Source organism: Gavialis gangeticus, unplaced genomic scaffold (genome assembly GCF_001723915.1).
Source record: "Gavialis gangeticus isolate Ggan-Ray unplaced genomic scaffold, GavGan_comp1, whole genome shotgun sequence".
Lineage (NCBI taxonomy): Eukaryota > Metazoa > Chordata > Crocodylia > Gavialidae > Gavialis > Gavialis gangeticus.
This window is the reverse complement of record NW_017729029.1, coordinates 8,648,414-8,660,176: the sequence shown is the minus strand read 5'-3', so window position 1 is coordinate 8,660,176 and position 11,763 is coordinate 8,648,414. Positions and strand designations below refer to the sequence as shown.

The 11,763-nt window shown below is 47.6% G+C and overlaps 1 protein-coding gene across 1 annotated transcript in view; it reads right to left on the bottom strand.

The window, feature by feature from the left end:
• The window catches only part of LOC109300516 (phosphorylase b kinase regulatory subunit alpha, skeletal muscle isoform-like), a 180,850-nt gene that overhangs the window by 168,406 nt on the left and 681 nt on the right, over positions 1–11,763 (bottom strand). Inside the window, exon 2 of the mRNA XM_019521178.1 lies at positions 3,231–3,389. Coding sequence (XP_019376723.1) covers positions 3,231–3,389 — 159 coding nt within the window. The remainder of the gene's footprint in view (positions 1–3,230; positions 3,390–11,763) is intronic.

Here is an 11,763-nt window from a genome sequence, read left to right as displayed (position 1 = left end):
GCCTGCCCCAGCCCCACTCCTTCCTTACCGCAGGGGCATTGATCTTCCCTGCCCCCCCATACCCCTTCCCTCCCCACTACCCTTCCACCATAACAGACTTACCAGCTGCATGCAGGTCTCCATGCTGTATTCAAAATCAGATCAGCTGATATGCCTCCTTGAAAACTGGCTATCAGTATTGGCCCCCAAAACCTCTGTCGGTGCATCACTACTAATTATCACATCCCATAGCTGTCTACTATTGGGATGCTAAGCACAATTGTGTGGCTGTAAATTCAAATGACTAGTAACCGAATGGTGGTGGAACTGCAGTGAATTCCATGCTTCTCTGCTACTGCACTGCTTTGGAATAGGCTCAGCAATGTCCATGGGGCAAGTATTTCTATGTAGAGACAGGCACCAGCCTCAAACTTATCACCTGGGGATTTGGGTGCAGGCTTTAGTTTGGCCCATGAGGGGAATGGACTAGCTGAAGGTTGCATCTAGGTTCAAATTCCCCAGTGTGTGTAGGGTGCCAACCGAAGGGCAAAGAGGGTTCAGTTCAGCCCACTCAGCATCCAAACTACTCAAGCCCAAATACTCCAAATCCTACTTTCTGGGCACTTCCTAAGCAATTCCCCACTCAGCACAATCCCACTCCCATCATATCATACCAGCTCCTTCCCTCCAGCTCACAACCCCCATGCTGCATCTGTTAGCTGCTACACATGCCATTCAGGATTCTTTATTAGCCCTATCCTGCAGGTATCTCCGATTCTCTGCTTCCTCTCTGCCTCACTGAGGCCCTCAAGGACAATCCCCTCTTCTGAGGCACCTGCTAGGAGTGAATAAATCAAGCAGCAAAACAGAATCTCTCTCTGCATGTGGAGTTTCAGCTACCATGTCGCTCACACCTTTGCCAATGCATTTAACAACGGCTTGTCTCCCTTACACAATGCTCAAGTTTACTTACCAGCTTACACTCCCACATGGCATCTCTTAGATTTCTGCACTTCGTATTAAGTGCCCATTTCCTGCTGGAAGCATTCTAGCCATGTATTTTTAATGCAAGCATCATTACAGCACAGGATTTACAGTGCCATGAGTCACAATATCCTGGTACCTGCCATCTATTTTGCACCAGGTTGGTCTAACTGTTGACAGACCTGGGCCGATGCATGATCAGGGAGTGGTAATCACTATCAGGTTCCCATAAACTCCACTCTGTGGTGGGCTGAGCTGGTATGCAAGAGAAAATCAGGTTGACAATCCATCAAATCAGGTGGAGCAACAGTGACAGGAACATGGGCTGCCACAATTCCCCCCCAGACTATGATGCCCCTTAGAAACGTTCAAAAACCTAATCTGATTTCCTGCCCTTCCCAGCCTCCACCAGTTCAAGGTTCACCCTGGGGTGGGTTTTATCTCCAGCCAATGGTCGGTATGCAAAGAGGAACAACCCTTGCTCCACAGCATTTGAGTCATCTAAAAGTCTTCAGACTTCTGCGTACACAATTCAAGTCCAGGTTCTCTTGTCATCTCATTCTAGTGAACTTTGCTGTGGAAACTTCCAGATGCTCTGGAATGGTTTAGACCAATTTTCCAGGTAGTTTCAGGTCAGAGAGCAGTTCTTTTGAGTGCCCAACTTTCCTATCTGGGACTTTCAGCCCCCATTGCCTTCAAGAGCATCATGGCTCTAGTAGGTTGGCCTTTCCCCAGTTCCATTAAGCATTTCCACGGCAGTTCTAAATGATAATAAAACTTAGCTTAGAAAGAAGGCCTTGATAACCTTCTCATTGGGCCACAAGCTACCCTGCAGACTGCTACAGAGCAAGCATGTGAGGATCTGAAATCCTTAGCTAGCCCAGCTCTGCATGCCAGAGCAGTTATCCCAGGAAAACCACATTGTTGCAAGTATAGTTGAATCCACACTAGAGGTGGTTTGCCAGTACAGTACACTGGTATTCCTATTCTGGTGAAGTGCTCCTAGCAGGGGCATGAAGACACTTCTGTGGTCTCCAATATCATGGGATGTGGTGTGGATCTCCCCTCACCACATCCTGAGTGGCAGGCAGAGCCATTATCCTCACAAGTAAGGACCTGAGGTAGAGAGAGACTAAAGTGACATGCCAAAAGTCAAGAACAGTCAGTGGTACAGCAGAGAAGTAAACCCCAATCTCTTGCAACCAAGGCTAGTGCCCTGTGCCATCCTTTTTTCCTACTGCCAAAGACGACAGCAGGAAATACAGCCTGGAGCTTTAATGATTGCTATGCTTGACCCCCTCAGTGGGGTTTGCTTATATCATTTCAATGGGAAGGACCTCTTCTGATGGCAAGTCTGCTCCTCTCCAGGCACTAGCAGTCTACTGGTTGTTCATCCCAAGATGCCAATCTCTTCCACAGCAGTGAGACTAGCCCTGTATGTTGAAGGTCAGACCCTTTAGGGGTTTGTCTGATGTTAGCCCTATAAGCAACACCCTACAGGCCAAATGAATCCTGCATAACACCCCAGTGAGAACGAGGGAAGACTGCAGCAGTTTCAGAGTAATCATAATAACAAAGCATTGAATCAATCATGAATGATGAACATATTCTGAACAGAATGTCTTCTCCAGCTGCTTTGCTGAGTTTTCCTTTAGTCATCACCATGGCCAGCTTCTGTTACTGAATATCAAATTTGCTCCTCCTACATACTCACTCAAAAGCAGATTTCTCTATCAAAACTTTCCATATAAAAACTGCTCAGAAGGAAGGGAAATAACTTGGTGGCTCCCAAAAAGCAACTTGAGGAGGCTGTGGCATAACCATGTCAGACACAATGCTTCCCACAAAATGGAGAACAGCATGGTTAGCTCTGGTGCCTAATGGTGACAAACACCTCAGGGAAGGGAGCTGGAGGAGTTTACTTCAAGGCATGAAAGTGCTTCAGACTCTCTGCAGACTCAGTCTTCACTGTACTTACTGTTACCCCCAGCTCTTGAGGTCAGAAGGACTAGAAACAATCTTTAACACAAAACATCAGAACTGTGATCCTGGAGCACTGTTTTGTGGAAAAAGATTGATTCCACAGCAAATTGTCCTGATGCCAATTGGCCCTACTTATGAGAAGAATTTAACGTAGTTTGCTCTAAACCATAGAGACTGGAGTCAAGTTCATGGTTCAGGCAGTGCAAGCTGCATACAAGTTAGGATGCATGTGATATTAGATAGAAGTTTTTTCAAGGCCTGCCTCCCGTGGTCTCTCTTAGTACCTGCTCCAATTCGTAAGCCTTTGCCTTGTCTTCATCACGGTCTGCATTTTTGCGATATGCCAGACCCAGTCCCCATACTGCCAGGATACTGTAGACATTATCTCGGACCCAGGCGTCTTTATGATCAGTGCTGGCTGGAAGTAATCCTGTCACTGGATCCTGTAGCAGTAAACAAAAGAATTATACAGGACCTCAGCTTTGAGCAGGGACCAGTTTGGCAATATCATTTATGACCAACAGTATAATTTTGAGAGATGTTAGACAAACTTTCAAATACCAAGGGCCTTCCTTACGACTGGGAAAAGTAGCAGCTACAAGATGGCTTATACACAATGGCTTGTGTGTAACTCCATATGTAAAGGAAAAGCAGTTACTTAAAAGGAATAGAGGAGGGCTATAAAATACAAGCAAGGAAACATTATGAGGAGCAGCTTCAAACCAAGAGAAATAGGGGTGCACCAACAGAGATTTTGGGGGCCAATACAGATAGCCAATTTTTAAGGAGGCATATTGGCTGATACCAATCCAATTTCTGATACAGCTTGGAGAGCTGCATGCAGCTGGTAAGTCCACTGTAGTGGAAGGGGAGGGGGGGAGGGAAGGGGAATGGGGGGCAAATCAACACCCCTGTGGTGAGGGAGGGAGGAGGCAAAGCCAGGGGCAGGTGCTGCTGCAGGGTGGGGGGTAAGAGAGCCACAGCTGGGGAGGAACCATGTGCCCCTGGATCTATGCGGAGCAGGGCGGGGCAGGGCAGGCTGCAGCCGGGGCTAGTCTGGGCTCTTCTTGGCTGGGGCTCGGCTCAAGGTGGGGGCTATAGAGGGGGCTGTAGCCACCCCAAATTTTACCATAGCCCCACTCCCAGCACCAATACCCACCTGGCACAGCCCCAGATCTTCCTGGCACATGCATGAAGACAGGGCTGGAGCCAGGGCTGCACCAGATGGGTGGCATCATTGGCGCTGGGAGCGAGCTATGGCAAAATCTGGGGTGGCTGCAACCACCTCCCCAAGCCCAGCCCCTGCTGACAAGAGCCTGGCACAGCCCTGGCTCCAGCCCACAGCTGCAGCCCACCCTGCACAGATGCAGGTGGCACACCCCCCCACCCCATGCCCTCCCGACATGAAAGCAGTGTTGGGAGCCTCCCGCCACCACCACTGCCCCCATAAGCCATGGCTCTGCCCTGTGCCCTCTCCACCCTGGCTGGGCCCTGCCCCCTCCCTCACCGTGGGGGGTGTTGATCTGTCCCACCCACGCTCTTTCCCTCCCCCCTCCACTTCTACCACAACAGACTTACCAGCTGCACACAGCTCTCCACGCTTCTGGGCTGTGCTCCTCACTGCCCAAGTACTGCGTTGCAGCTGCACGCACACACAAACATTTATTGGCCAAATTATCAGCCGCATCAGGCCGATTTCCAATATGGCCAATTTTCTGTATATCAGCCCAACTTATCGGTGCACCGCTAAAGAGAAGCACAGTAAAATAGATACTCTAATTAAGGGGAACAGCAAGACCACAGCCTCGGAAGAAATATAGACTTTGAGTGATGTAATAAGGTCATGAACTAAAAGGAACTAGAGACAGATAACCGAAGCAATAAAACCCTTTGGTGTTCTAAGTCAAGCTAGCCAGCATACCTCTCTGTCTAAATTATGTATTGGTCTGGACCCATTAGCCTGGTAATAGCTCAGTCTTTTAGCGTCTGGGTTTACCATAACAGCTCTTCACCCTAGGAGCCCCTCTGTCAGTGCAGGACAATGCAAGTGTCCCCATTTTACAAGAAGAAAACTGAGACACATAGACACCAGTGTCTATGGTCCACAAAAGCAACTACACATCCAAATACCCTTGAGGGTCTGAGCTGAAGTCACTTGTCCATGGTCACCAAGAAGCCTGCGATGGAAAGTGACCCTGGATTTCCCATGTCCCAAACTGGTGTCCTCGCCATGGGGCCATCCTTCCTCTGTATGGCCTCAGCTCTTTGAAGCCCAGATACCTCATTTTTGAGGAATCCACACACCCCTGAACAGTGCACCTCTAAATGGGGATAAAGTGCAATGGGATAATGACAGCTACTTTAGGAAGGAAGCCCAGGAACTCTGCACGTATCCCAGAAGCCCAGAGCTCCCCAGTTTGGGACCTTCTGCCTAAAGGATACACAGCCTGCTCTGAAAAGACTGTGCTGTGCAGGGGGTCACAGACAGCTGCCAGGTCCTAAAAGTGACCCAGGACCAGCAGTGATGTGCACATAAGGGGCTCAGAAACTCACCAAGAATGCCACAGTGCAGGACTTGGGCTCACATTCAACAGCAAAGTATCTCAGACATTCAACAGTTTAAAACAAAAATATTAGGCCCTAGCACTACCAACTGCCCCTGAAGGTCCAGGCTCTCCACACAGAGCATCTACTGAAAAGTAGGTGCATCCCCACAGAGTCATCATATGAAGAGAGGCTTCCCTGCAGTACCATGGGATGACTGCTTCTCTGCAATAATAAGAAGACCTCTCTGCTTCTGTCCCCTCCAGCTCAGCTAACCATACACCAGAAGAAGAGAAACAACTCTTTGTAGACAATGCCCTCATCCCCCTGCTTTACCTATGGCACATTAGGCTGTGTCCGTTATGCTTGGGCAATGTGTCTTGTAGCTGCATGACAGGGTTGTTTGCATAGTTTTAGGAATAGGTTAGACAAGGAATGGTTTGATAGGGATGCTGCTGCCTTGAGCAAGGGTTGGCCTAGATCAGTGGTTCTCAACCTTTTTTGTACCAGGATCCATTTGTAAACATTGATGGCCAGTCCCAACTAAGTGCCCCTCACTCCTGACCTGCTGCCCCCCACCCCCAGGCTCCAGACCCCCAAAGGTGTGGGGCAGGGACTGGGCATGTGGGGCAAGGGGCACAAGGCCCCCCACAAGCAGCCCCTAGCAGGCTGGAACTCCGACAGCCTGCAAGGGAAAAGCCGTGGTTTCCCAAGTTTTTTTCTTTTAAAGGAGAATCCATTTTTAAAGTTTGTTCATGACCCTTTCATATATTGTTGAGACCCACTTTTGGGTCATGACCCACAGGTTGAGAAATGACGACCTAGATGACCTCTGGATGTCCCTTTGCTTTTCTTCAAGTCCCTCTCTCACAAGCTCCAGGTACCACTTACACCCCCTCTCTGCTCAGTACTCCTAAGGGTAGAAGGCTCCCAAGGACAACTGACTGCTTTACAAAAACAGACTTCAACACTCTGCGTGGAGTCCAGGCAGAAGCACTGCTCACCCTAGAAGACAGCGAATATAGAAAGTACAGTCATGTGGACACTGCAGCACTGTGACAGCCTGGGGACTTGCAACCACCACGGCTGACATGTAATCAAAACCCGCTGCATTTCTGCAAAGCTTCTCCTGAGCATCTTCCCTCCTTCCTGCCCCCCACCCCTGAGTGAGGATCTCAATTCACCTTGGGCAGGCTCTAAACTCACTTTCACTGGATTAGTTGCTTCAGTGAAACAAATGGCAACTGTTTGGGACTACTCTCAAGGGAACGCTATGAAGGCCTCTACTGGGGCCCAAGGGCTTTAGAAAAGCTGTCCTAGGGCCATGGCTATGACAGCTGTCCCAAAGCAAGAAAAGGCTTAAAACAAGGAGATGCTCTTCCATGGTGAAAATGCCTCCCACACCACACATTCACCATCACTTATTCCCTATGGCACTTCCAAAGCCCTAGGCAAAGGCAGAATCCAGATAACTGGGAACTCTTGAGAGGGATTATGCCCCCACCCTTCACTGTACTTTTCCTAAAATGCCATGTGACTGGATACCAATCCATTTGCTTGCTTCTCTCACACATGCCTGTGGCAAAGTAATGTTTTCAGTGCCATCCTGCTGGCAAGTCTTTGGGAATGTGGAACGTTGAGACATTAAGGAACTTCTACTCTACTTAACAGGGACACTTTGTTCCCACGCCTGGCAGCTAGTCTTGAGATTCAGCTGAACAGCCTCTATATCTCAGAGGATTAAATACTTAAGAGTAGTAGCCTGCAACACAGCAGAGAGCTGAGAAACAGGAAAGCTAGATGGCTTCCATATTAAAACTGCATGCAGACATGTATGCTATTGCAGTTACCCATGGAGCTGTGTCTTTAACAAGCATTTACACTACCAAACTCCACAGGCACTAGACACCAACCCTTTTTTACAGGTAAGAAGGACAACATACCCAGTCCCAGAAGCAATGGCTTGGTACAAAAGATAGCCCCCACTAACAAGGTAAGAAAAGGAAGCACTGAGACTCTTAATATGGATAAAGCAGCCAGGGAGCTGTCTGACTCCTACTCCATATACCACAAAACTTCCTAGCTGATAGTGGCATCTCCATTGCCTGAGGCTGGGTTTCCCCCAGCCTCAACTCAACATTTTGGATCTTCCCTCAGGAACAACACAAGGCTTGTTCTTACTCACTCCTTAAGTAAACAGCTCTGAGGCATAAATCAGCAGGAATTCCAAACTACCCAAGGGATTTTTTTTCCTGACTTGCTGATAAAGGCAGGTAGTTTTTGTTTGTTTTTGTTTGGTTGGGTTTTTTTGTTTGGTTTTGGGGGGGGTGCTGTTTTATGTAATATTCACCTGACATCCTGCTTTTCCAAGTGCTTTGCAAATTTGGGATGACAATGGGATGATATTACAATGGACTAGATTACCCGAGGTCACTTCCAGCTCTGTGATTACAGTCATTCCATATTACAGAGCAGGATGGTGAGACAAAAGAGGAAACATCGCTGAAGGCAAAATTAAAAAAAAAAGTGGCAGAGCCAAGAGCAGGAGAAGCTAAGCACTAAATTTTAAAGATGTAATTTGCAGAGAATAACATTGACTTCAGATAAATAAGGGAAAGGAAGAGTACAAAGAAGTCTTGACCTAGTTTACCTTCCTTCACAGCATCAGCTAGTAGCTTATTCCTAAAGTGGCTTTAAAGAAACCCCTCAGAATATAGGTTTAGCCATAGATTTCTTCTTGTTCTAACACACTGGGGAAGACACACCCTCATTTTACACGTATACATGCTCCATCTATAAAAAGAAAGAAATCCATATGATTTTATTCCTGGGAATTAGCCATGTTTCTGATCTGATCAACGGCTTTGACTGCATGTTCTCTACAGTGACTTGCTCATTTACAGGCAGTAAGTGCTGGCTCAGCTGTCCGGATTTAAACGAAAAAAGCCCTGGCCCCTTAAAGAAAAGCCTGTGGTAGGGAAGATTACTCAAGATACAGAGATACCAGCCAGGGTACAATTACAGCAAGAATGCAGAACGGTCACCTGATTTGGCAGGGACTGGGAACAGCAGGGAAAAGTCATGGAGAGGCAACACAGCTCTATGTTCAACCCACTAGCAGCAGGTTGCTGCTGATTTTAATTTGTTCTCACCCAGAAAAGGTGGCTGCGCTAGTGATCAGGACTCAGTGTATGGATGGTGTAGAATCAATGGCTTTCTGAATAACTTGAAGGAAATCATTTTGTCAGAACAAGGTGCCCAAATCCAAAGGGCAGGCAATCCTTGAAATTTCTGCCTACTCCTCTCAGTGCTGAAGTCTTCCCGAGTAAAAACCCCCAAGCAGGTATTGCTTCACCACGTGTCCACAGCTGCCTTACCCTTGATAGCACGAAGCAGCTCAGTGCTGCCTCACAATCAAATCCAACCAGGATCCTCAAACTAAGCATTTCTCTGCTCAGCTCCCATGAAACCTGACCTGGCAGACTACTCAAAGCACACACCAGCAAGACCAGAGGCCATGCAAAACAACAGCTGCTTTCATTTAGAAACACAGCCAGAGGAGAGGAGCTCCCACACACCAAAGCCCCAGGATCAGAGTATTTCTTGACAGGGTAGAAAATGCATGTTCAATTCCCTTCCCAGTCTGAAGGAGGGCAAACCCATAGCTTCCACCAGGTGACCAGCTCTTCTGGTGGGGACAACCAAATTCCTCTTTGGAAACTGTTGTCTTCTACTAAGTGACATTATAGATGCATTGGGTCAGGAAGAGGGAGAAAAAGTGAACACAACCCACTACGCTGGTAGTTAGGGCACATGCCCAGCTATGGGTAAGGCACAGAAGGAACTAAAACAGGGTACCGCATGCAGTGGACCAGTGCCCTAACCACAAGGAAAGAGCACAAGTTTCCCTCTTACTTGTACCAAGATGGAGGGGTGACCCCTACTCACATTTCAAGTGAAAGGCCCCAGGTCCAGGAGCCAGCTCTGGGCTTTGAATCCCAAGAGGGTGTAGATACATATTTCTCTGCAGCCAACAGTCAGGTGCTTACACAGCCAAGGGGCAGGGGTTCAGACACACTCCTCTCCAGTATTCTTTACAGAACAGCTTAGACAGCTCCCTACTCAGTGCACAGCCCGTCATCCAGTTCTGTGTGGCCGACTCCCCCACATACTGTACAGCAGGCCAAGACATCCAAATGGGGCAGTAAATTCCACTCCAGGAGCCAGACACCCAATTCCCTTTGTGACTCTAGCTCTTGATCTCTCTCTGCCTCAGGGCCCCATCTCTATAGACAAGATCAAGGACATCCTGTCACACTTTTAGCTTCTCTCACTCCTGCTTTCCAGTGATCTCCAACTATTCCCTTTTCCACCTTGTATTTTATCTCTGTTCTCTCCCTGACTTTGTTCCCCCTGCTCTCTTCCCCCTCCCTTCCCTGGATTACCTTCTGTCTTGCTTATCTCTACTTATTTACTTTTTCACTGACATCCCTCCACACTTTTAGCTTCTCTCATTCCTTGGAGTCTCAGATTAGACCAGCAGAGATTCCTTATGCCTGGCAAACGGTGACTGTGCCCGAAAGCTTATTAAGCACTTTTCCCCAGCTACTCAGTTGGTCTAATAAAAGATATCACACCCACCCAAAGAACCTTGCCTGCTTATGTCCTTAGACCAACATGGCTACAAACAAAAACCTAGATAAGATCAATGCATTCAAATCAGCAGGCCCTGAGGAACTTCACCTAGGAGAATTTAAGAGAGCTAGCTAAAGTAATCTCTGAATCATCAGTGATTATCTGGGAACTGGGAAAATTGGAGGACTAGAGAAGGGCAAACATAGAACCTAGCTTTAAAAAACAAGGGGAAAAAAGAGTTATAGATCAGTCTAACTTCAATACTCAGAAAACAACTGCTATAAGAGGTACTGTTTAATTTGCAACCACCTAGATGATAATAAGGATCTATGAAAAAGACAACATGGATTTGTCATGAATAAAGTGTCCAATTAACTTTGTTTCCTTTGAGAGGGTAACTGGCTAGAAAGAGGAAAACATTAGATGCAATATATTGACTCCAACAAGGTTTTGACACGGTCTGATTACATCAGCATATGGAAACTTGAGAACCATAATCTAGAGCAGTGGTTTTCAAACTCTGTGTGTCACATGCCCCTTTAATTTTTTTATGTTGTAGTGTACCCCTATAATTCTGTGTTATGGGGAATAAAAAGCCACATTTTATGGCACTACAAACATACTATAACTTCTCCCACAGCCTTGGGAACACTGCGGAGTTACTGGCCATTTTCAGTTCCTTTTCCTACAGTTCTATTTGCGCTTTACGTTCCAGTTTCTCATTCCTTCTTATCACATACCCACTAGACCTTGGCTGTATGTCCCCAGTGGTACATGCGTCCCAAGTTGAGAAACACTGTTCTAAATGAAACCACCATAATGGGAGCAAACAACTGTTTGAAAAGATGCATCCAAATGAGTAATTATCCTGGCTCACTGTCAAACTAGGAAGGCACTTCAAGTGCAGGAGGGCTCCCTCACATGGATTGGGATTGAGGCTGGGCCCAGGACTACTCAATACTCTCACTGAAGACCCGGGTGGTGGAGTTAAGAGAACAGTTCCAGAAGTCTGTGGCTGCCCAACAGGGATGGGTGGCAAGCCCTGAAGACAGGACTGGAATTCAAAACACTGTCAACATAGCCACAAACAAGACTGTGTTCAACAAAGACAAGTGCAAAATGTTCCTCTCAGAAAGGAGATGACAAATATGAAATGGAAGGTAATGCAGTAGACAGCACTACAGCAGAGATGGGTCTGGGTCACAAACCGAACAGGAATTAACATTGAGATGCTGGAGAAAGGGATGTGGAGGAGCCAGAAATCTCAATCTGGGATGCATTAAATAGGGGACTGAAGGCGCCACTCTCCTTGGCAGCAGCAAGGCCTTGGCTGGGATACTGGCTCTGCACTTTACGAAAGTTGAGAACAACCTGGAGGCCAAGCAGAGGGGACAAACCGATAAGATGTTTAGAAAAAGTGACCTCTGAGGAAAGGTCAAAGGAGCTGGGTTTGCTTAGTGAACTGTGCTGAGGGAAGACCCGATCTCTCTTCCAACCCTACCACCAAAGCTCTTTGCAAGGCCTCTCACGGCGGGGCCGGAAACCTTTCGTTAGCCCTACACCTGGGAGAGACGCAGCGAGCCGCGCCCGGGCAGGTCCGGTCCGCACCGGACAACATACCGGCAGCGCCTGCGGCGG